Source organism: Pezoporus occidentalis, unplaced genomic scaffold (genome assembly GCF_034315485.1).
Source record: "Pezoporus occidentalis ecotype Australia unplaced genomic scaffold, CSIRO_AGI_Poc_V1 ctg63, whole genome shotgun sequence".
Classification (NCBI taxonomy): Eukaryota; Metazoa; Chordata; class Aves; order Psittaciformes; family Psittacidae; genus Pezoporus; species Pezoporus occidentalis.
Window position 1 is genome coordinate 7,093,024 of NW_026915977.1, and position 24,548 is coordinate 7,117,571.

At 47.1% G+C, this 24,548-nt stretch overlaps 2 protein-coding genes across 6 annotated transcripts in view; both read left to right on the forward strand.

Moving 5' to 3' along the window:
- Positions 1-4,964, forward strand: part of ABCB7 (ATP binding cassette subfamily B member 7) — a 42,328-nt gene extending 37,364 nt beyond the window's left edge. For all 3 annotated transcript variants that reach the window (XM_062640021.1, XM_062640023.1, XM_062640022.1), the window contains one exon: positions 657-4,964. In XM_062640021.1, coding sequence (XP_062496005.1) covers positions 657-875 — 219 coding nt within the window. In that variant the 3' untranslated portion in view covers positions 876-4,964. The remainder of the gene's footprint in view (positions 1-656) is intronic.
- Positions 4,965-18,579: 13,615 nt separating this feature from the next.
- The window catches only part of NEXMIF (neurite extension and migration factor), a 165,021-nt gene continuing 159,052 nt past the window's right edge, over positions 18,580-24,548 (forward strand). For 2 of the 3 annotated variants that reach the window (XM_062640129.1, XM_062640132.1), the window contains exon 1: positions 18,580-18,720. The gene's annotated coding sequence lies outside the window, so the exon portion shown is untranslated. The remainder of the gene's footprint in view (positions 18,721-24,548) is intronic. The other variant, XM_062640131.1, reaches the window with a different exon arrangement.

Sequence of the window (24,548 nt, forward strand, 5' to 3'; positions counted from 1 at the left end):
TGTGTGCTTGCTCAGATTCCACCAGCACGACTAGGAATAGAAGTGACAAGACCCAGTTTTTTTCCCCAGCGTGTTCATCAGCAGCTGTCACAAGGAGGTAGATTTAATTGTAGATCCGAATTTAGTTCTAATATAAAATCCATGTAGCTGTCTGTATAATGCTGTCTTTTCCCAAAAGGAATAATAGCTGGAGAAGGAGTGCATTGTTTTCATTTGAGGTTGCTGAATGTAAAATGTGTATCTCGCAGTAAAAAGATGAGTCTGTTTTTTTGAAGAGTGGTGGTGTTTTGCTGTCTGTAGGATTTGAGTTCTCCTCCCCAACTCTTCCTTCCCATCTCCACAGTGATAGGCAATACATCATCTTTGCTCTTGAGAACAGCACAGATGAACCGAGCTGCTCACTCAATTTTCATAATGGCAGTGACACCAGTTACTGAGCACCCATCTAAAACCACAATTTACACTAATGGTTTTTAGGATTTGATTTTAAATGTGTTTTTCTTATCTAGTACAAATCCCTCCCTGTGTGCTCTTTTAGCTTCTTTGTGTGTATTTGTTATCGAGCAAAGACAAATACGTTTGGTTTGGGTGACAAGCATTTACATTCCTAAGGATCTGTTAATATTGATTGCTGACTTACTCCTCTTCTTTTACAGGGTAAAGTTGTGGAACGTGGTAGACACACAGACCTCCTTGCAAGTCCTAACAATCTCTACCATGAAATGTGGCACACACAGAGCAGCAAAGTACTCAATAGTCATAACCATCCGAACTGGGAAGAGAGGAATAATCGTATGTCCAAAGAGGAGGAAAGGAAGAAACTAGAGGAAGAGATCACCAATAGTGTGAAAGGCTGTGGAAACTGTTCATGCTAAGTATGATCTCGGCTTAATCTTGTCTAAGAGGTTAAGGATGCACAAGATGACAGTGAAGCTCTTGTTTTTAAGTCATCATTCAAAAACTCCCTGGGTTTTACAGTTTTTGGGTTTTTACAGTTTCTCAGAGGGACATAATTTCAACCAAAAGAGTTCTATTTTTTCATCTTTAGGAATCTCTGATATTCAGTGGCATATGCAGGAGGTGAGCTGCTTCAAAAACTTCAGACTTCTCAACTAAGAGTGTAATTTATGGCAGGTTTTAGGCATTGGTAAACTCTCCTGGCAGGTGCTTGAGGTGGATTATTAAACTGTAAACAGATTTGTCCTCAATTTACATTATTTCTCATCATTAATGGTTGATAAATGTCACAATTTTAATTGAGCTAATTTGAACTCATTTGCTAGAGAGGAAAATGCAATATAAATTCTTCAGTGGTATTTTGGTTTAAAATGTTCTTCCTTGTAAAGAATAAGAAAAGCCCCACAAAATATCAGAGGCTTCTAGTAGCAATAAATACTGGAATTGGCCATCTCACCCTTCAAAAACACCTTTCATACTGGGCTATCAGACCATGCATTGGGATTACTCTAAAAGAGAACTAACAGAGCTGTCAAGAATCTGCGATTGACAGAATATTGTGTGACTTCACAGAAAGCCACCACCATGTTGTATGTGAATATGAAGAATTGGAAGCTGCCCTTAAGTTAAAGAGTCTGAAATCAAAGATTCTGTACCCTCAGCATCTGCTGTAGTAGTCAAAGCAGAATTCAGTCCCTTTTCTATTTCAGTCGTGGTCCTGGGGCGCAATTAAGATTCAATAAAGACTTCCATAAATTTCTATCATGTCATTAATGTATGAGAAAATGACCTGGATAATGGTAAAAGCATTGCTATAATAATCTCCTCATGTCAATAGTCAAAACCTCTTCAGTGGCAAGAAACCTCAGTCTTTGTGATTTGCAGGACACTGCAGGTGTATTGGGTTTGTGTGGCAAGGTTTTGGTAGCCAGGGGCCTATAGGGGTGGCTTCTATGAGAAGCTGCCAAAAGCTTCCCCTTTTCTGAGGGAGCCAGTGCCAGATGGCTCCAAGGTGGACTCGCTGGCCATGGCTGAGCCCATCGGGAACAGTGGTAGCACCTCTGGGGTAACATATTTAGGAAGGCGGGGGGGGAACACTTGTGCAACAGCAGCAGCAGGCAGAAGAGAGGAGTGAGACTGTGAAAGAGCCCTGCAGACCTCGAGGTCAGTGCAGGAGGTGCTCCAGGCGCCAGAGCAGTGATTCCCCTGCAGCCTGTGGTGCAGCCCGTGGTGAGGCAGGCTGTGTCCCTGCAGCCCATGGAGGTGCACAGTGGAGCAGATATCCCCCTGCAGCCCATGGAGGACCCCAAGCTGGAGCAGGAGGATGCCTGAAGGAGGCTGTGACCCCATGGGAAGTCTGTGCTGGAGCAGGTTTGCTGCAGGACTTGTGACCCCATGGGGGATTCGCACTGGAGACATTTGATTCTGAAGGATGCACCCCGTGGAGGGGACCCACACTGGAGCAGCTCGCGAAGAACTGCAGCTTGTGAGAAGGACTCGCATTGGAGAAGTTCCTGAACTGTATCCCATGGGAAAGACCCCATGCTGGAGCCAGGGAAGAGTGTGAGGAGGAAGGAGCAGCAGAGACGACATGTGATGGATGAACTGACCTAAACTATTCCCTGTCCCCCTGTGTCACTCAAGGAGGAGGTAGAGAAACTGGGAGTGAGGTGGAGCCCTGGAGGCAGGGAGGGGTGGGGAAAAGGTGTTTTAAGATGTGTTTATTTCTTATTATCCTACTCTAATTGGCAATAAATTAAACTGATTTCCCAAAACAGAGTCCAGTTTGCCATGACAGTAACGGGTGAGTGATCTCCCTGTCCTGATCTCAACCCAGGAGCCTTTTGTTATATTTTCTCTCCCATGTCCAGCTGAGGAGGGCACTGATGGAGAGGTTTGAGGGGCACCTGAGATCCAGCCAAGAGCAACTTCAACCCACCAAGACAGGCTGTATTTTTAGGCCTTAGCTCTTCAGGGAAATTCCCCATTTGTCACTGGTTATTCTGGTGTAATTCTTCATGTTGAATTTAAAAATAAAGCTATTTCCCTATGTTGAAAAATAACTTTTTTCCCTGGGGAATTACACCAGTATGATTACACTGATAGACAGTTAGGCTTGTAGATCAGCTGCAGGATTTCTCAGTGGGGGCGCCAGCAAAGCACTGAATCTGATGCTTCTGGAAACATAGTCGCAAATAGTGTTTATTTTCCTTGTGTTACACCCTCACACTGCAACTAAAGATGGGAACAGTACCTTAGTGGGACTGAAACCTTTGCTACATTTTCTGCTAGTTACTCACTTTGGTAAAATGATGGGTGAAAAAAGTGAGTCTCCGGTTACAAATGATCTTAAAAGTATATGGAATGCAAGGGCTTATTTTCGTTCGTCCTTGGAGTGCAGAAGCAAAGCGAATCCTTGTTCATGCAGCGGCAGTTCAGGATTCGAGCTTACAATCTTCCTTTTCTTTCCACTAATTGTCTCCTTTTTTAGTTCCTGACAGCGCTAAGGTTGCCTGTAAAGCTGCAGTTATCTGAACTGCTAGAAATGGTTAGCAAAGGTTTGTTAAAAAGTCTTTGTTTAGGAAGTCTCTCCCTTTCCTATGTTGTGGATAATAAAAAACCAAACCATGTGTTGTCGCTGCCCACCCCCACGAGCCAGTTTGTGGAATAGAGTATTTGTCCACTGTTGGGTGCAGCAGATAATGTGCAAAGGCTGTAAATTGTAATATTGCAATCCTAGCAATTCTTACTTTCCTTTGACACCAGTATGAGGAATGTCAGTGGTCTGAAAGATGGAGAAGTGCTGGGGTTTTCCCTCAATGATCAGGTTTCCATGTTGTAGGGCTTGGACATCCTAGTAATTGCCAGCAGAGAGCACAGAAGCTGGTGTTCTTGGTGTCTGCATCCCAAAGCCGTTTTAATGCTAAATTTGATTGTGAAGGGAAGTTCTCAGCTGAGAGCTGGTGCATTTCATCACTGGGGATGGACTTTGCAGGTTTTAGACAACATGGTGAGTGTTAACGTTTGGCTTGTGAGTGGCACCTCAGAGCAATACTTGGTGACTTCTTGTCTGCTAGAAGGTAAAGCTTGTGCTCTCTTTGGTTTTAGTTTTTGTTTTCATATACTATGACTCGAGCATCAGCATTAGAAGCAGATGTTTAAAACACTGAATGGGAGGGTAACGGCTTTGGAGAGCCTCCTGCTGTAGTGCTCTGACTCTTAAGACAGTAGATGTGGCATCTCTTTATGAAGCTGTGCAGTTTCTTACAGAACACAGATTTGGGAGCTCTTTCATGGCCTCTGTGGATCTGGGTGATTCTGCTCTTCTCTAAGCTGAAGCATCACTTTTCCAAACAGCAGCTTTCCATAATCCGGACTTTTAGCTGGTTGGTTTTCAAAATCCAAGTTGTTATTACCATTATAAGAATCTGTCTGCAATTTTAGAGTAGAAAAAGCCATTTATTCCTTCCCCCCCTTCCCATTCTCTATTGTTAAAAGAGACATGTTTGTGAAAAATGCGTGTTAAAAAGGGGCTGCTTCTTGCAGTGTCTATTCATGTATTAACTATGAGCTTAGAGAATTGAATTCCCATGTAAAAACTCATTAGGCACAAGATTTGAAGACACAAGACAAGAAATTCTAACCTCCAAGTTAGAAAACTGAATCACTGCTTGTTGGGGAGGTCATTTCGCTCCTTACAAATGGATGTTAATAATATGCTACTTGGAGATGATCCCTGCGTTTCCTGAGCAGTTCTGTTACATGGATTAGGCGTTACCTACATCTCTTACCACTGAGGTTTTAAGTTATGTTCAGGTTTTCTTTTCAGAATGGAAATGTAAAAATTACGTTGTACAGTGAGATGATGTTCAAGAACAACCAAAAAGGCCAGGTTAAGATCCCAGCATGTAAGTATTCTGCTGGAAGACTTCTTACCCTGACTCCCGTTGTTCAGCTCTGTATAGAGAATTATTACGAAATAAAGGATTTATCTTTGTGAATAGAAATGGGTGTCCTGTCAAAATGGCTCTTCCAGCTTTGCAGCAGTTTCCAGAGGAAACAGTGGTGTGGAATATGAATAGCAGTGATTTTAATAACAGCTATGGAATCATGGCTTTTCCCCTCCAAAAGGGAAGCTCTGAATTGGCTTTCTCAGTAAAAGCATTTGTTTGCAGTGCTTGGTGACAGGAGTGAAGCAGAGAACAGCTGATGGGGATGTAGGTTAGCATGAGGCGTCTGAATTCCAGGTGATCCATCAGAAAGGTGAGTTCATGTACTGCACCTGAGTTCTGTTGCCACTCAGCTTCTGTATCCCCTTAATTTTCTGTGTTTGGAGCTGCAAAATCACATGAAGAGCACTTGTGAGACTCATCTTGCTGATGAGAATGCAAATCCTTGTTAAAAGCTTGACTCTTTCTTACTTTAAAACACTGTATTTTTACAAATGTAAGCTCTTTAACTTATGAACAATAGAAGTAGATCTGGTTTAAGTATTTCCTTGAGCCCTTGACATGACATTGTGTGTAATTACTGCCTGGATTTTGGTTTTGTGCAGCTGTAACTGTGGATTCTCATTATCAAATGAGAAAGCAGGGAATTGTTTTTATTTACACTTAGTTCTACTGTATAAGCCAGAGCAGCGATAGCCACCGGTCCTGTTGTCACTGCCCCACAACAACCAAGCTCCACTTGTGGAGTGCATAGTATGTCTGGGACGAAGGGATGGGAGATCCTGGAGCAGGCTGGGTATGTTCAGGTGCAGTGGGATGAACTTCCTGCAGTTGTTCCTAAAGCTTCATTTAATCGTCTTTAAATCTTGTAATGGTGCTGTGCAGGAGTGCTCCGTGTGTATGTCCAGCCTGGCCTTGAACACTGCCAGGGATGGGGCAGCCACAGCTTCTCTGGGCACCCTGTGCCACGGCCTCAGCGCCCTCACTGCATGCTTCTGCCTAAGGGCTCATCTCAGTCTCCCCTCTGGCAGGTTAAAGCCATTCCGCCTTGTCCTGTCTCTACAAGTCCTTGTAAAAAAATCCATCTCTGTATTTTATTGCTGTGTGCTGTCCTACAGGTGCTAAAGGAAAGAGCCTCCAACCTGGGATACTGCGTGTTGAATCTGGTTGTTGGATACGGTTGGTTTCTGGGCTGCAAGTGCACACTGCTGTGTTACGATGAGGTTTACTGCAGCATTAGCAAGGGAATGGAATAGTATAAACACCCTCAGCATTAACAAGAGAAGGATTTTTAGCAGACTTTTTAACGGTTGAATTCAGACTTCTGTGTGTGCATAAAGTGTGTGTACAATACAGAATCATAGAATCATAGGTTAGGGTTGGAAAGGACCTCAAGATTACACAGTTCCAACCCCCCTGCCATGGGCAGGGACACCTCACACTAATCGTGTCACCCAAGGCTCTGTCCAACCTGGCCTTGAGCACTGCCAGGGGTGGAGCATTCACAACTTCCCTGGGCAACCCATTCCAGTGCCTCACCACCCTAACAGTAGAACTTCTTCCTTATATCCAATCTAAACTTCCCCTGTCTAAGTTTTAACCTGTTACCCTACTACACTACAGTCCCTAATGAAGAGTCCCTCCCCAGCATCCTTGTAGGCCCCCTTCGGGTACCGGAAGGCTGCTATGAGGTGTAATAATACAGACTAAGAATATATCTGGGAATTGAAGTGGAGACTGGGGACTTGACAAGATTAGTAACCTGAAAAATTGCATCATGGAACACCTGAAGTTTATCTTTGAGGGTGTGGAGGGAATCGAGTGATGTGCAGTGTTGTGTGATGTGTCTAGACCATGGAGTGACTATAAAGGATGCTCCTGAAATGTCATTTGCCTGAGCAAATGGTTTCCTACGTTCAATGCAGTGACTTTTTTAAACAGTATTTTTACAGCATTTAAATATAAATGTCAGAGGAAGAGAAATCCATGAGAGGTGAATGTGGGTTAGAGGGGAAGGAAGGTTTTCTAAATTCAGTCCCTTAACTGCAAGCTTTGAATGCTAATCCTGGCTTTGTGCAACAGTGGCTGCTAGCAGTTTTTCTTGCAGCTTTGCATGCAAGCTGATTGCTTCTCCTTAAACATCACCTTACTTTGCTCTGTTCCCTGTCCTTCCTCCCCTCTCCCCGTATCTGGGCTGTAACTCTCCCTAAATCCTGTCTGTAAACTTGAAATAATGCCTTCTGTCCCTCGCATGCTGCAGAGAAGCGCTGCCTTCTGAAGGACCTCACCAGGTCACCTCGGTGGGGTAGGATGCTGCACAGTGAAGGTCCTTGTGCCACCTTTGGACCTCTCCTGCCACATCTGTTTTGCGGGGAGAGGTTTGCTTTGTGAAACACTGCCTAGGGAGCTTTGCCACAGCATCTGCTTTTCCAGTTTGGACAGGGAAGTAGCCTGAAATAGGAGGGAGCTGACAACAGCAGCCTGCTCAGTGCTGGCTTTTGTCCACTCTGGCTTCTGTATTGAGTTCTACAGGCATCTAATTTTCAGGAGCATCTCTGTGTAGCAGTGCTTCCAAAACAGTCGGAGGTAGTGTTGCAGAGAGTGGTACATGCACACAGCTCTCTCAGTGTGGAGAGAATGATTCTAAATGTCATGTCCACTGAAAATTAGTGTTTACCAGAACCCTTTAGCTCTGCTTAGTGCTGCTGCAAATTGCATCCCTGCCTGTTGAAACGGGTGTTTGGGTGCTGTGTAGCTGTAACATGGGGAGGTGATTGAATTCAGTCCCATTAGCCTTATGCTTTCTTATCAATCCCCTAGAATTTTTGATGTTGGAGATCTCTAGCTGACCACAGAAACCTTCCTTCACCAAGTGTAGAACTCCACGTTGAAATGTTACCTCCTGAATCTCAGCGTGGGCAAGATTTACCTGTCCCCAGACAAGAGGTTTCCTGTACATGCTAGCAGCACGTGGGCCATCAGGATGGGTTTTAAAAGCAGTTGCTGGTGCCTGAACTACTGGAATTTCCAAATTTCACCAAAACTGGTGTCTGGAATTTCCATTGGGTGTTGGATTCTCAAGTCACAAAATACTCTGTACCACAAAGTGGTTCTAAGACTTCCTTTATGCTTTTTGTGTCACAGGTTTGTACATCTGGTGCTGTAATTCTGTCAGGCTTAGCTGGATGCTTCCATCATGCAGCAGCTCTAAGCCACAGTCTGAAAAGTACTTTACCCACACGCTAGCCTGTAACTCACACCTTGAGTACAACACGCACCAGAGTGGGGTGCTTAGAACATTTGGTATAAGCTTGTAGGAGATGTGTATGTAATTCACAAGAGAGTAATTCTCAGCTCCTGATTTACACAGATAAGGCCATCGTGTTACACCACCAAGCCCTGGGTACATATGTATATACTAAATATAAGCACAGAGACCACAGTTAATAGAAGGAAGAACAGAAAACAACCAAGGGTGGACTGTGATACTGAGATTATCTGATTTAGTCAGCATAGGAGTAGCTGACAGTCAAATGCAAGTAACACTTGTGAAAACAGAAGGGGAATACAGAAAACTACTTTGCAATGTATGATCAGCCCCAGAAGCTGACAAAAAATGCTTTCTGTTGTGGGTTTTGCTTTATTTTAAGGCCAACAGCTTTCTAGCTGTTAGTTAATCTACTGGAAAGTAGTGAAGTTCTAGCAAATAAATGTCCAAGTGATTCTAATAGGTGTCTAGAAAAGCAAATCCTACAATGACTGTGGTTTTAGACTTGGACTTTAAAGGTTCTGTGGTAATTCATTCAGTGGGAATATAAACTCATGTCTAATGGCGGGCTCTGACTTAGACCAAAGCTGCTTTACTGACATTGTGCTGTCCTATGGAGACCCTGCTCCATCTAGAAAACTGCACCGACTTTCACAGGCCCTAAATTCCACTGAACGCATTTCTGAAGTCCTTTGCTCAAAGGAATTTGAAACTCTTTTACCAAGTCTGCAAATTATAGCTATTTGACAACTTTGAGTTTGCAGTCTGACAGCTCACGTCATCAGTCGGAACACGATGAGCAGAGCAAGAGGCTGCATCGCTGGCTGATGACTTACAGGAATCTTGTACTAACAATCAACTAGAAAACGTTGGAAAGCTGTGGCAATCTGGAAACCGTTCATGACATCTGTTAAAGACGGGTGCTTTTATTCCTGTTGACTGGAGTGAGATGCAAGTGATATTTCATGGAAATGGAGTGGTTGTATTCCAGAGTGGGAGCCAAAAGTCTTCCTCACGGACCCAGGTGAATTTCTATATAAATGACCATGCAACATTCCTAACACTTGAGCCAGGTGAGAAAGAAGTTACTCAACAGATTATTTCTCTCTGACTGCAGGAGATAATGAAGTGAAAATAGTTAGCCTGTGAACTTTGCAGGGAACAGAAGAGGAGATGAGAGGAACCTCATGGAGTCCTTGCTGTGGAGTGCTGTGATGTGCCCAGCACTGTCTGCATGGGAAGCGAGCACATGCTTTATGGTTCAAAGCAACTCGGTGACAATGTAAAATGAAATGGACAGTGTTAGAGGAGTTGTCAGCTCAGAGGCACACGTGTGTCACTGATGTGTAAAAGGCCTTGAATGTGCAAGATGTGTATGTGTGACCCATCAAGTAGAAGAGCTGTGTCTCTCTACAAGAAAAGATTGTTTCCTAGATTAGTTTGTTACGCCCTGAGGCTGAAGTATGTGGTTTGCTGCAGTGGAACGAAGTTTTCTCTGTGATATATTTCATAGGCAACATCTACTTGGTTTAATACACACCTGTCCTAAAGTGCTTATTACTGAGCCTTTTGTGGTTCTTTCCAAGGGTCCCATACCTTCTTGCCAATCTTGGGTAAGGTTGCAACAGAGCATCTCTGATCCTACCTGTGTGCCACCTTGAAGGTGCTCCCCTATGCAGACTGGGAAGTGATCTTTGTGAATGAGCCTGCAGCATATGATACGGTTTGATGTGGTGGTTGGGTTTGGAAAGTGTTAAAAATACTACTCTAAGGATTAGCTGAAATGTCTTAGAAGTCCACTAGAGTGGAGCCCAATGTGCTGCCAAGGTACAAGCACAATATAACAAACAGTAAACTGACATTCTCCTTGTGAGAATGGTGAGGCACTGGAACAGGTTACCAAAACAAGTAATGCTCCATCCCTGGCAGTGTTCAAAGACAAATTGAACAGAGCCTTGGGCAACATGGTCTAGAGTGAGGTGTCCCTGCCCACAGTAGAGGGGTTGGAACTAGATGATTCTATGATTTAACAATAACATACAAAGTATGAGTTAGAGAAAGGTTTGGTGTGAGCATGGTGTGGTTACCTCAACCCCGGCGTTTTCATCTGCCAAAACCATGCATGTTCTATGCATGGGAAGTGCATCTGTGACTCTCTTCAATGTGACTGACCTGTTGTGCCAGAGCTGCCTCCAGTGCAAAGTCAACATCTGCAGTCAGGCTCATCGCTCATACACATCTTGACACTGTCCTTCGGAAGAGAAGCAGACACACTGTAAGAAAATGTTCACCGAACTGAGAATACATGTTTCTCCTATAAGAAGGATCTCTAAAACCTTCCCAATGTCTAGACTTCAGTCTAGATTAATGTCTATAGATCTCAAAATCTTGGGGCAATCATCGCAAAAGGCACTATAAAAAGGTTGGGAATTGAGACCTTGCAGTATGTCCCACAGATAATGGCCTGACTCCCCTGTGCCTCCTGAGCTTCAGTAACTTCACGCAGGCAATGCAATTACTGGAAAAAGAAATCACATCTTTGCATGTGATAGCCTGCAGTTTGGGTGTGTCTTGGCAATCTGGCAGGACTGCTGTGCTCCTCTTTGGAAGAAAAGCCTTACCTGATTCTGGCTGGAAACAGTAGATTGGAAGATGCTTATCTCTTTAAAAGTGGTCTTTCCAGGTGTCCTGTGAACGATGATGATCTGCAAAGTGATTACACTGGTTTCTGCAGCTTTCAATTGAACAGATAGAGAAATCTCATCACCTGAGACCTCCTAGGGCTTTAGTGTAAAGCTAAAATTCAGGCTGAGTTTAAACAGAGACCAAACTGACAGGAGAGACAGGGCTTAAATACAGGTTATGCGATGCACTAGAGAATGAATTGAATGGTCCTGTACTGCCAGAGTGGACTAATAACTTAGTGTGGGGTTGTTTTCTTTTCTTTTTTTTGGCTATTCTCATTCAAATTAGGGGCAAGAAGGAAAAAAATGTAGGCATAGAAGTGCTGTATTTCCTAGAAGGGGGATGTAGAGGATATAGTGAGGCAGAGGAAGAGGTCATCTGCCACCATCTGAGGCAGATGAACGACACATATGTCAACGTGTCTTCTGGAAGGTAAAAAAACCCACTATAAAATTCACTGAAAGACGATGAATTACAAATTATGTAAGAAAACAACTTATTGTAATCACTCACTGTAGGAAAATGTTTTTTGATTTTAATTTAGTCTTAATTTGGGGGGTGATGGTGAGAGGTGCAGGACGTACATTTCCCCTGCGCTTACCCTCGTGTTTCTTTGCGTTTCTGAAAGGGACCATTTTGCCTACAGAAAGAAACTAAATTGGGTTGCACAGGTGTAAAGCTTTCCTTTTATTAATATTTAAGTAAATGGGGGACTGTCACTGAACTGCAGTTTAGTATGGTTTTAATCAGCTGCTTCCCCATCCAACAAAGGCTATTCTGTCAGGCTATTAAAAAACCCCAAAGATTTATCCTTAAAATAAATTAATAAAACTCTCTAGTGAAAAATGCTGAAACTCAATGGAATGTTTCCAGCAAAATCAAGCATTATTATGATTTTTTTTTAAAGTGTGTGTAAAATAATCCTGTCTTCCAAAAAGATGCTTGAAGTTGTTTGGATGGAGTTGGCATCTGCCAGATTAGAGTCACACATAAGATAACATGATTGACCATTTTTGGCATAGGATGGTCTAAATTGGCTCATCTGTTGGCTGTCAGTCTCTTCTGAATTAGCTCCAACTCTTTGTAGGCACGTTTCCATCTGGTTAAGTTTAGGACTCAAGCTGTTTATATATTTAAAAGAATATATATTTTGTACCAATAAGGGCTTCTGGAAAAAGGGGTCTGCTGAAGGTCTTAATGCATTTTGAAATGATTTGGTTTTCTCTACTGGTCAAAATAACCTTCTAAAGAGTGAAGACCCTTGAAACATGCAAATAAATATAAAGAGATTAACTTTTTTATATGTACATATGTAAACATATGTATATATGCATGTATATAATTCTATAGTATGTTAGTCTTCTAAATTGGAAACCCAGTTTTTAAGTCTGCTAATATTTTAACTGCATAGGAAAGTAGGCTGAAGACGTGCTGTTACGTTCTCATTGAGCCTTTCTAAGCTTGGCCTTGCATTATTTTTCCTCTGAATATTAGCCATCTGGCACTGTGTGCTGCAGCATTTAGTGCCACAAATAATAATGAAAAATATGGTAATAGCTTGTGATACTTTAACATAAAAATATAAGACAGAGGGTGCAAAGCTTTAGGCAGATAATCTTAAAGCTGCCAAAGCGTGTTGTTCCCTCTGCCCTTGTTTTCCATAAATGATTCTTTGATTGGAGACAGCAGTGGTAATGGGAAAGTCAGTGGTTGATGCACATTAATGAAACTGTGTTTCTTGTAGTTAATGAACTACAGTCCTGAAGAAAAATGGGTAGGAAAATGACCAAGATTTATAGCTTTCTGTTCAGGTAGATGTGGGCAGAGCCAAGACACACAAGGAGAATGGATTTGACTTCAGATACACCACAGAGGGCTCTGTCTCTTCCACATCAGCCAAGCCTCATAGAAATGCTTGAACTTTAACCAAAATAGCCTTTTCCTTCTGTCTCCCTGCATCAAAATATGCTGCCGAGACTCTTGCATATTCAGCAAAACTCTTGTTCTCGCTGTAGTTAAGTTGCATAATTAGATGGGGCTAAAAGAGGTGAGAGCTCAACTTTGGTGATTCTGTGGGCTGGTGCAGAGGTGAACTGCAAGCCAACTAAGAGCTCACCAAGCTGTCAGTGCTTCAGGAAAATAGCTAAAGGATGTTTAGGTTCATTGGAAGCGAACGTTTTCGTGAGCATTCCTTTTAGAGAGCCCTTTGGCTGGCAAAGATGAATTTACCTTTAGGTATTTCTCTAAGATTGAATTTATTTGTGAAGACTGACCAAGCGGCACTTGGGATGGCAAAACCTATGTGGCCATATCATGCTGCTGCCCTGTCTGCACTAACTCCAACCATTTTCATCACCTCTGCTCACTACTGGAGCATCCTCTATACTTGAAGCAAGAGCATAAAGCAGAAGGTGCTTCCAGGCATAAGGAGCTTAATGTTTCCTAAAGAAATTAAATCACGTACTAGAACACAACTCGTAACAACTCCATCAGCAATAAACAGGACTTAACTTTCTTCCATTCTCCTGCAGCCCACCCCAAACAGAGAACAACATAATATGAGAGCTGGGAATGCTAAACAAAATCTGTGTTTTCACCTGTTAGCAGAGTCCTCTATCTTCATCCAAGAGTTTTTGATGCCCACCAGCTTGGCCAAAGCAGTAACTAGGTTTGGACTGTGGAGTATCCAGAAGCATCTTCTGCAGTTCGTTAGTCCAGTGCACATAGCAGAGGTGTCCACCCTCATCTGGTCACTAGATTTACTGCTGTGAGTGGATCTATAACGAATCCAGGGCAGGTCTGAGTTTTTCCAGAGATGTGCTGGACCAAGGATTGATGCTTGAGCAGTAGATGGGGTGCACAGGCTGCGTGGGGCTCACTGCACAACTCCAGAGCTCTGTACAGAAATGCAGGAACCTTCAACCAAGGGAGTGAACACCATCTATGGTGGTGGGACATTTAAAACCCAGCTGGAGAGGGTGCTGGGCCATCTAGTCTAGGTCATGCTTTGCCAAGGAAGGTTGTACCAGATGATCCTTGAGGTCCCTTTCACCTTGGTAGTCTATGATCTATCTGCTCTGTTTCATACTCATCCTTCTGACTTGATGGGACACAGGATGCAGGGGTGCGAAAGGGGCTCTGGGACCCTGATGGTGATACAGCACCAGGAGTTTCAGCTTGAAGGCTATCAGGAGCCAAACAGCTCTGCTGCTGCAGTTGGCTGTGCTGTCTCAGAAGCTGTTGTTCAGCAGACCAGCCCCTCTTCCCTTCACCTCAGCTCTCCATTCTAACATACCCTGATCCTTTTGCTGTCTCCAGGTTTTGTTCTAACCTGTGCTCTGTCTCACTGCAACCACACCAGACCATTCTGGAGCCTTTTGTTGTTGTTGCTGGTTGGTTTTCATTGGTTTTTGCTTGTTCTTTTTTTCCCTTCCCCCCTGCTAATGCAGTAGGCTCCCCTGAAGTGGCCAAGGTTGTTAGTCCTGCCAAGGAAATGAGAGAACACAGAGCCTTCTGTCCGCAAAGCATTTGTCTTGGCCAAGGGACAAATATAAGCTTTTATTTCCTCCTGTTCAGAAGCCACCAATAATGAGGTGTTTGGCTGTGGAAATGTGGTAAGACATTTAATGCACAATTTAAACAAAGATTTACAATTTAAAGTTGAAATGTTGGGAGGAAGGTGAAGGGAAATTAAGAAATAGATGGGGACTTATGGGGGGATCAGAGCCTATCAGTAGCACAACTTGAATGTTGTATTGGGTCATGGAAGCCTCAGAGGCTACTAACCTACTGGAGCTTTCTGACTTGAATGAGGTTTTTAGCCTTGTGAAGGAGTTACAGGGGAGAGTTGGGGCTTTTTTGAGGTGGAGGGGATTGACCAGTGGAACAAGAGGCATATCAAGGAATGGAGCAGCCTGCGAATCTGCTGTGGGACCCTCCTTACCTCCTGCCTTCTATAGCTTGGTCAGGCACGTTGGAAATTTGTCTTGCCCAGAGAGGTCACTGACAGCTTTGAGTTTTTACATCACACATCAGGGCAAAGAGAAGGTACAGACTAGACAGCAGCACTGTTTTTCCAGCTCCTCTCAGCATGCTGAAAGGGGGACACAAAGAGACAGGAGTGTTGTGGGAGCCTTTCTGCAATCAGTGGGGTTCATAATGAAGAACTGTCTTGGGAAGGGGTTTGATGTTTTTCTGACAAAGCTCTAAGGCTTGCCAGGTGTGACAGGCAGGGAAGGAGAAATTCAGTATATGACAGTTTGATGATTCCAGCTCTGTTTCTTCTTCAGGAATTCAGCCTCAATAAGAATAAAATGCTGTTTGCAGGCTCAGCATTATTTCCTGCAGCATACAGCCAGTTCTGAATTGCACATCTGGACCTGGGGAGGAAGGAAGGAGGAGGGAGGGCGAGTCCCTCACCCACCTAAATCAAAGCTCCCCCTGCATGGGGTGCCTCCTGTTCTGCCAGCAGTCTGTGTTACACTGTTCATGTTCAAAAGCTGGTCCTGAAAGTCTGATGAAGTGCAGGGAGAAATTCTCTCCTGCTTTTTGTGGTGGGGTGGGACAGGAGGGTGAAGTCTCCTGGTACTCTGCTGCCTTTTGCTCCGGCTTTTTTAAAGTTCATAACATCTGTGCAGCTTCCTGCTTGAACTGGGTTTTACAGGCTTGCTCAGGAGCATAGGATTTGAGATCTTTGAAAATCATATTCATGTTGTACTTGGGCCACAGGCAAACCAGAATCTTCTGTGAACCTCTGCCTTTCTCTCCAGTACTGTTTAGCAGAGGGGCTGCATCCGGCAGAAACCACAGAATGTTTGGGTTGTAAGGGACCTTAAAGCTCATCCAGTTCCAGCCCCCTGTCACAGGCAGGGACACCTTCCACTAGAGCAGGCTGCTCCAAGTCCCATCCAACCTGGCCTTGGACACTGGGGCCCCAGGGATGGGGCATGAGTGAGTAGTGCCAAATTAAGGATTTAACCTTCAGGAAAATTAGGCATCAGAGTAAGAAGGAACAATCAGGAAATAGGTGCTTGGAGAACTGCAGAGCACCATGGCATTGGCCTATTGCCATAACTCAGGTTCTGCTACTTTAGACTCTGACTCCTCCTTCCACATGTGTCTGGGCACACAGATTTTGTGTGGAGGCAGCCGGGAGGATGGGACAGATGTAAATGTCTGATGTGGTCTGTCTCACAGGTTGTAGTGACTGATGCCACTGCCTTAGGGAGGTCAGGGGAGCAGAGGGTGTGCGGCAGGGCAGAGCGAGGCATCGTGGCTGCTCCTCGTTCTGGGGCTTGTTGATCTCACCTTGCTCTCACACCTGTGAGTCTCTTCATTTGACAGCCTGGAAAATCACTACCCAGGTGAGGTGTGGAGCTGCACTTCCATCATGTCAGTGCACTTCTTGCATCTGTTTGTAGCAGTACATAAAAAGATCACAGTGCACAGACTGTTAATTTTTCAGATTGCCCAAGATGCTGTGCAGGATTTTATGCTGCTGATTGATTAATATTGTGGTAGTTCTGTAACTGAAGTGCCTTAAATGGGTAGCGTGTGGATTATATTCTACCACAGCTACAAAGATAATCTTTGAACTTTGTATTCTCTTTGAAAGACAGCATTTAAATACTTGGGTTGTCTTCTAAACTGGATCCAGGTGCAGTGCTTATTTAATGGAATGTGGCTTTTCATCTCCATGATGGTGCTCCTCACACTTACATTGCATCTGATCTGTGTGGTTGTGTTCTGCAGCTGGCTGTATCTGCCAGGCTCCCTGCACACAGCACAGCCACTGCCTCCCTTCCGAAGGCACTCGGAGGAGTCTGTGTCCTGGTGCTTCCAGTAGTTACAACCCAAACCATTCCATGATTCCATGTTTATTTTATCAAGCATTGCTGGGCGACTGTCACCATCTCACCTGACCCTGATTAATTCCCATTTATGTTACTTCAATCTTTCTGTCAAGAAAACGATGGGTGAATGAAATAAAATGCAGCACTGTGACTACACATATGCAAAGGGACTGAAGTGTGTGACTTCTGCAGCAACGTGGTGATGCTGGTGAGGAAAACTGTAACTCAGGACAGGGCTGGGAGGTGTCACCGCTGTGACTGTGACTCTGTGGCCTTAGTCCAATTGCTTGCTGCTCGCCTCTGTCTCTACAGGAGGGTGCGTGCCCTGCTGCAGTGGGAATGAATTGTTTATTTGCATGTCATCTATGGCATATCCTGGCTGCTAACGCAGAACAAATGAGATCAGTTGCTTATTTTGCAGTGCTGAAAGCTGGTGTATGAAGCGTTCTGAATCCAGAGAGCATTGCATATGTTGCTATATGCTATTCCTGTTTTATTACTACATGTGCACACAGGGCTCTCCGATGCTGTGAGAACAAGGACTACAGTGCCTGATAATTTTAGTCATGGTATTACCTAAATCAACTTTTTACTGTTCAGGATGAAAGGCAGCAGAACTTTGCATAAGCTTAAGTACTAACTTAAGAACAGGAACATCACAGTGAATTTAATTAAACCAATAATCCTCATCTTGCTTCTTTCCAATTGCAGTTAAAATACTCGTGTCTGGTTTGCTTTCTATTTGGTAAACAAGATGTTATAATAACATGCAGTCCTTAGTGCAGTAACTCAGTAAATCTGAGGCTGGCAGCGCTGGGGGTGTCACGGAGCAGAGACTGGGCTGCGATACCAAAAGCTGTTGTGGGGTCCTGCAGCAGGGCTGTGTTTGATGAGCTCGGGTTCGGTGCCTGTTTCTGTTGCCCTCCTGTTCTGCAAAAGCAGCGTCTGCCACGTCCCTGCCTTCCCCTGGCATCTGGCAAGTCCTGAGCAAGCTGGAGGGGAGGCAGCCTCTTGCTTTGAATGAACATCTGAAGGCAAAGCAGAGTTTTAGAAGCTGTTACGCATTAATAACGCGATAACGAAAATAAACCAGGAGAGCTGTTGCCACCCCTCACCCCGCTTCCCGTCCCTTTCCCAATGTTCACTTCTGGCATCCACTGCGCTTTAGGGGATTAATCCGGATTGACAGACGTGCTCGGGGACCACGTTCAGCCCCGCGGCCGCACGCAGGGGGGAGCTCGGCCGGCTCCATTGTAAACCACGGCCCGGTGCAGCCCGGCCGGGCCTTCCCTTCCCTTCTCTCGCCTCGCCCTCCTCCCGGCGCCCATCTCCCCTTGCCCCTGCCCTACCCGCGCCGCCGCTCCGGCCCGCTCCCGCTGCCCCTCCTCCTTCCCCTCCCGGCGCAGCGGCACCTGCCCCGGGCCCAGCGGCAGGTGAGGCCGCCCCGCCCCGCGCCGCCGGGTCCGGGACCGCGGACACGCGCCCTTTATGCCCGGTGGCGACGCGGTGCGCGCTCCCGCCGAGCGGCGGGGGCCTGGGGGGGGGGGGGGTGGGGGTCCCGCTGCTGAGGGAAACAATGGCAGCGGCGGCGCTGCCCGGCACCTCCTGAATGGGCACGGGCGGACGGGGAGGAGGAGGAGGAGGAGGCGGCGGCGGCGGGGCGAGGCGGGAGCCGCCCCCTCCCCGTAGGGAGCGCGGTGCCGGGCGCGCCGCGGGGGTCCCGGCCGTGATCCGCCGCTCGGCCGCTGTGTACCGGTAGCGCTGGCTCCGCCGAGGGCCCTGAGGCGGCGGCGGCGGCGGCGGCGGGGGGGGGGGGGTGGGGGGGGGGGGCGGGGGCCGGCGCGCGCGGGGGGGGGGGGGGGGGGGGGGGCGGGCGCGTCCACCTGCGCGCGCCGGGGCCCCGGGCGCATGGAGCAGCGCTGAGGCGCCGCAGCCGACACCGCCTGGCGGGCGGGGGGGACCCCCGGCCCCGCGCCGCCGCCGCCTCCCGCACGGGCCCGGCGCTGAGGTGAGTCCCGCCGCGGCGGCGCTTCCCCCCCCCCACACACACACTGTGGGGAGGAGGAGGCTGAGGAGGAGGAGGAGGAGGCGGGGGGGGGGATGCTGATGGCAGCGCCGGCCTGCGCGGCGGTGCGGGGCGCGGAGGCCTGCGGGGAAGTTGCGCTGTGGCGGCGGCCGGTTCTGTGGTGTCTGTGTGTGTGGTGTGAGGCGGGCACGGGGAAGGGAGGGGGGGGGTGAAGCGGCCGCGCCGCGCAAGTTGTGGCTGCGTCCGGGCGTGTGTGTGGTGTGCGTGTGTCCCCCCCACCCCGCCCCGGGGCAGGGGCCGCGCTGGGTGGGGGGCGCCGCCCCACAGCGCCCCGGGGATGCGCGGCACCCCCCCGGTGTGAGGCGGGAGGGGGGGGGGGTGTGCGCGCAGTGAACAAAAAATAACGGAGAATGGGGGGGGATGGGATGGGATTTAACCCACAAAATACGAAATAAGCCGCAGCGCTGAAGTAGCTGTCATTGCGCTGTCGGACTGGGGAGCCGGCTGGTCGCGGGGACCCGGCTCATTGTCTGAAACTCTATCCCAGCGCAAAATGCGGCTGTGAATATAATTAACCATCTGTCTGGCGAGCGGCGGAGAGCTGGGTCCGTGCGGTCTTCATTCCGGTGCCTCTGTCAGCGCTGAGCCGCCCGTGCGGTGCTCGCCGAGCGCGGTGTGACCTGTGTGTGCGTGGAGATGCTGGCACGGGGAAGGGGAGGGGGGGGATGGATAATGAAACCCTCGTCTCCCAAACGAGCTGCTGCGGTGCGGTTGGTGATGTATTAACCCAAACAAGCTGTAGCGGGACCGGCGATGGAAGCGGCGGCACAACGCAGGATGGGTGCGTGTTCTGGGGGGTCGGCGGCTGGGTGGATGCGTGAGGCCGGAGGGGAGCGATGCGCCTGTGCGAGCCGGGGCCTCAATGAGCCTTCTGCGTGAAAACAAAACGGCTCCGTGGCTCCGAAGCCTTCCCTGAGGTTCCCCCCCCCCCGCTTCCGCTCGGCGGTTTGCTCGTCCCTTCGCCCGAAACCCCTCCGTTCAGCCAGCAACATCCTGGTATTCGGATGTGCCTCCCCGGTGCTGGAGGTACCTGCTGTTAGCGCTGGAGCAGCGTGGTAATGCGGTAACCGCGGTGCCCACAGCAAAGAGTCGGCTGGGAAGTGGATCCTGTATGTGTGTGCCTCTACACACGCCGTGCTGCTCGGTTTTCCTTAGTTTAGGGAAGGGGAGAATACAGAAACAGAAAATAACAGCGCTGCTCGAGCAGGTAGGATGCAATTTAAAGTCACTTCAGCTAACACCATGCGCAAGACCCCATTTAAGGTAATGTGCACCGTAAGGCAGCAGCCTTTAGTGAATCACTTTCTTAAAAACAAATACTTGACAAAAGAACCAGACCTGCTAAATGGATAACAATTATGTAAGCCCATAGTAGGTTTTGATGTATGTCAAGTCTCTTAAATAAATCAACCTGTTCAGTGAATACATCTGCTCTGCACCAACGCTTTATTTATATTTTTGAAGAGGATAAACCTGGCTGTGTGTTTGAGGTGGTCCCACTGAGCATGTGAACCTCCCAGCCAAGCCCTGTAGCTGCCAGTGGCACAAGACAGATCCATGGGGAGGAGGGTGCAGGAGCAGGGGGAGGGAGGGAGGGAGGGGGCACACCGAGTAATAAGAGGGATATTAAAAACACACAAAGATGTGCGTAAGGATTCCTAGTGATAAAATTCTCACTGATCCATGGCTTGATGGAGTATTTGCTTTGCAGTGGCAATGGCCCATACAAAGCTACATTGATTTAGCTTTCTCTGTTCACGATGGCAGTTCTGGTGAATAATTATTTTTCTCCCAAAAGCCCTAACGGAGGGAAGAAAGAGAGTCCCTGCTTGGCCTACACAGTAGTACAGTATCTTTGAAAGCGTGTATCCGGCTGCAAATAAAGAGAGCCAGTTCAAGTGTTACTACACTCAGCAGAAATAAAAGGGAGGCAGAAAAGGGGAGCGACTGGCTGGCTTCCCCATGTGCTTCGTCCCCTTTTCCCCTTCTGCACCTTTGGGGGGTGCAAAGGGGGGTATTTTTGTGGGTTTGTTTTTCCCTTTTCGTGCTTGCTGTTGCCTTTTGGAGGTGAGGCTCTGTTAAACGTTGAGTCTGAGCCATGGGGAGTCTGGTTTGGGTTTAGAAAAAAGGGGAGAAGATTGTGGCCAGTGGGTTTTAATTTGCGTAGCTGGGACAGGGACAGGGAGTGTGTCTGCGTGGGGTACTGCTTTGGTGGTGCCCTCCCTCCTTGTCTGAGATGGTGCCTCATGGATGTTTTTGTGATCGATCACGTGCACATCTTTTTCCTGTTTTGGAAAGAAGCGGATGAAAAGGCTTAAATGTGCTTGCAGGAGCACGAAGGGCCCAGGTGAGGCTTGGGGAGAAAGTGTTCCCAAGCAGTGGGGTTTCACTCAGGCTGGCATTCTGGCTATAGGGACACAACCATCCATACAGAGTACAGCAGCACTTCTTGGATAATGAGGGATTTCCATCATAATAACAAACCAACCATGCTGATTTCCTCAAGCACAACAGCAGACCATCCCCTCGAAGTTTATGCCCTGTCACAAACAAAAAGCAATGTTGGGAAATAACCTTTTCCTTGTGTGGAATCCAGGGAGGAGAGCTGTGGATACTCCAGACCTTGCCCTGCTCCTCACTTGAGGGCTGTGCAGATGCTGGTTGTGTTTGTGTTTGGCCATGGGAGAGGTGTGTAGTCTGAATGTTAAACAGAGTTAAATGACAAGTACTTCCCAGTAAGGGCAATGTTGGGTCTGTCAGGGAATTTAAAAACAGTATTTTGAGGACTGGGAGCAAAATGATTTTTCTCTAATCCACCCGCTCTGTTCCAAGTCCTGTGTTTTCACCTGGGAGACAATTGCACTTTTTTGGGTTTATGCTAGATCTCTGTGTACTTTTAGCCCCGCTTGAGTTGGCTTTATAATCATTACCTATGTATGCAGTCAGGTGCTTGAGAGCCTGATTTTGTGGAAGCTGCCAGCAGTGAGTAAATGAGGCATGTAGCATAAAACTGAGCGAGCCATGCTTTGTTGGTACCTTGCTCTTTCCTCCTTCCTTTGAGTTGGTCGTGATGTCACCTCTGCAAGGGGTCTGGGCTGTTCTGGTTTAGGGACCCACCTAATCTGTAATGTGTCTGTTCTGTGAGAGGCTTGGTGGGACCTCCCCCGTTTGATTTTAGGACTGTTACAATGAAACATTGAATAATTACCATGTGTTGTGTTGTTGTGTAGAAAGCGCTGATGTTACAGATTTAAGCGTCCAGGCGATGGGCCTGGGTTTTGCCTGAAGGGCACACCAACCAAGGATAAGCTGTCCTGCTGTCAGTGCCAAAGTGCTGGTACCATCCGTTCCCTATAAGGGAAAATTGGGAGGATTTGGTAAAGCTGAGCCGGGGTGAAGTTTGCAGGAGGAGCTGTCAGTCCTGCAGATGAGTGTTGAGCCAGCTGTGAGGCTTATCCTTCACAAAGTCATCTTAGGAACAGCGAGAGGAGGTGGCTTTAGTTCAGTTGTGGTTGGACGGTGAGAGGGTAGTGCTGGGTAGATTTGTTTGCAGTTCAGGGGAGTAGCATGTAATCTGTGTAATACTGCTTTTGTGTGCCTCCATTGCAAATTGATGTCTGGGGAATGACATGTAGCAAAGGCTCTAGACCAGCAGGTCTCTGATATTTTTGTAGCAATGTCTTTTTATTCAAAGCAGGTGTCATGGAGATCTTTCATCCCAGGATTTCTTTCATCCCTGGCGTTTGTTAGCTTGTGTTGAAACTTTAAATCTCGAGAATTTCTTCTGTACAGAAGGTGTTCTCATACTGCTTTTGCATGGGCTGAGCTGGATGATTATGCAGGCTCCAAACAGGGATATGTATGAGCTGGATCTGTGTCTGCATTGCTACGTCAGCTCTGTGAATAAACCAGGGCTGCACCCCAGCACCCTCTGCTCGCAGGAAAGGTCTGTGCTGGGGGACACCAGGGAGGCCTGGAGTGGGCAGCAGTGGGGCTGTTGTCCCTGGGCAAAGTTTTCGTCAGACCCTTAAGCATTCAGAAGGTGGTGTGTGCCTAGTGATGCGTGAGCTCATATTTGCAGTCTTGTTTGGTTTTAACAAAGCTCTGGAAATGCTTTTTACTACAAGATGCCTGATTTGCTTAATTTATCCAAGCCCTTGTCTCGATAGTCTCCCCTGATAGAAAATTCGGCTGGCTAATTGTTCCCTTTCACTGATCCCGTAGTTCTTTTTCTTGTTTGTGCTGTATCTTTAGAACAGGGTGGATGTGTCACTAGAAGTTTCTGATTCATCTTCTCGTTTGGATTTACCACTGTTGCTTCCTGGGAAGATGGGAGCACCAAAAGGGCTGACATTGCTTCCGCTTGGACTCCAACTGGTTGATTTCTGAGGGTGCTGAGGCGCTGGCACAGGGTGCCCAGAGAAGCTGTGGCTGCCCCATCTCTGGCAGTGTTCAAGGCCAGGTTGGACACAGGGGCTTGGAGCAAGCTGCTCTAGTGGAAGGTGTCCCTGCCCATGGCAGGGGGTTGGAGCTCGATGAGCTTTAAGGTCCCTTCCAACCCAAACCGTCCTGTGATTCTATGAATTTACCAAATCAGTTGTAAAGCTTCTTGAATTCTCATTGTCACTGCTGTGATCGTTGTCTCTGCAAATAGCTGTTGTTAGCCCAAGGCATGAGGTCAAGAGCATCCTAAGAGTCTGGGAGAGCTTGAGCTTGGACTTGTGGATGTCATCTTGCATGGCGTTGCAGTGCCAGTCTTAGTTGTGTCATTGAAACTGGCAGGACCAGCAGAGGTGGCGCACTTGGCCTCAGGCATTGGTTAGGTTTTTTGCCCATTTCTCAGCTTTCTCACCTTGCCTCATGTAGAGCCTCTGTTATGGAGGGTAGCTCCTTATGCACTGGTTGGCAGTTTGTGTTGTGGAGGTCATCCTTGCTGCTTTGTGGTGCTCACTGGTGTTGTCTGAAGCTGTTACACGCTTCTCCACTAAGCCAGTGGGAGATTGGAGTGTCAGGATTTCTACAGTAAAAGCAAATAGTTGAGGCAATTCCTGCCTCACCTCTCTGTTGGGGTAAGGAGCTTCTCATGTGCTAAAGCCCAAGCGTTGTCACTGTACTTTCCCTGGCATGCCAAAACTGGTAAGAAAGTGGCTAATACTATGAGACCATTGCATTTTTGAGGGCATTCAAATTCCCAAATGGAGCTTACCAAAAAAGTCAGCTCTTGTGAACTGTGCAGGACATGGATAGACTTTCAGGAGTGCCGGGATGTGGCTTGGTGGACTGTAGGGTACCACTCAACACTGAGCACTCCAGAGGAACTGCCTGTCATTTCATTGCCTACATGGACCTGGGCTCTGTGGAGGGCTCCTGCACAAACTCCAGCTCTTTCTCAGTCCCGTTCTAGGTAAGGTCTCTGCCATGCTTGGGAGTTGTCTGTGGACCTGTCTACTTAGGAGAGGATCAAATTCCTTTCCTTTCACTTGGAAGGCTTTGATTGTGAATTATAGTGCAGAAGACCCAATTGTAGAAAAGACATGCTCTGTAGCTGGATTTTGTTTCCTCTACAGTGTCCCAATGAATGACTTGAGTCTTTGATGGAGAAGAGAAGCTGAAGCCTTATGAAGGGCCTGTTTATTTGCATTAATTATTTTTTATTAGTTACAGCATCCATCGTCCGTTGGCAGTAGAAGAGCCCAAAGTAAGAATATTAAATCTTCAGAAGTTTTTCAAAGCTTGCATTTTTCATAAGG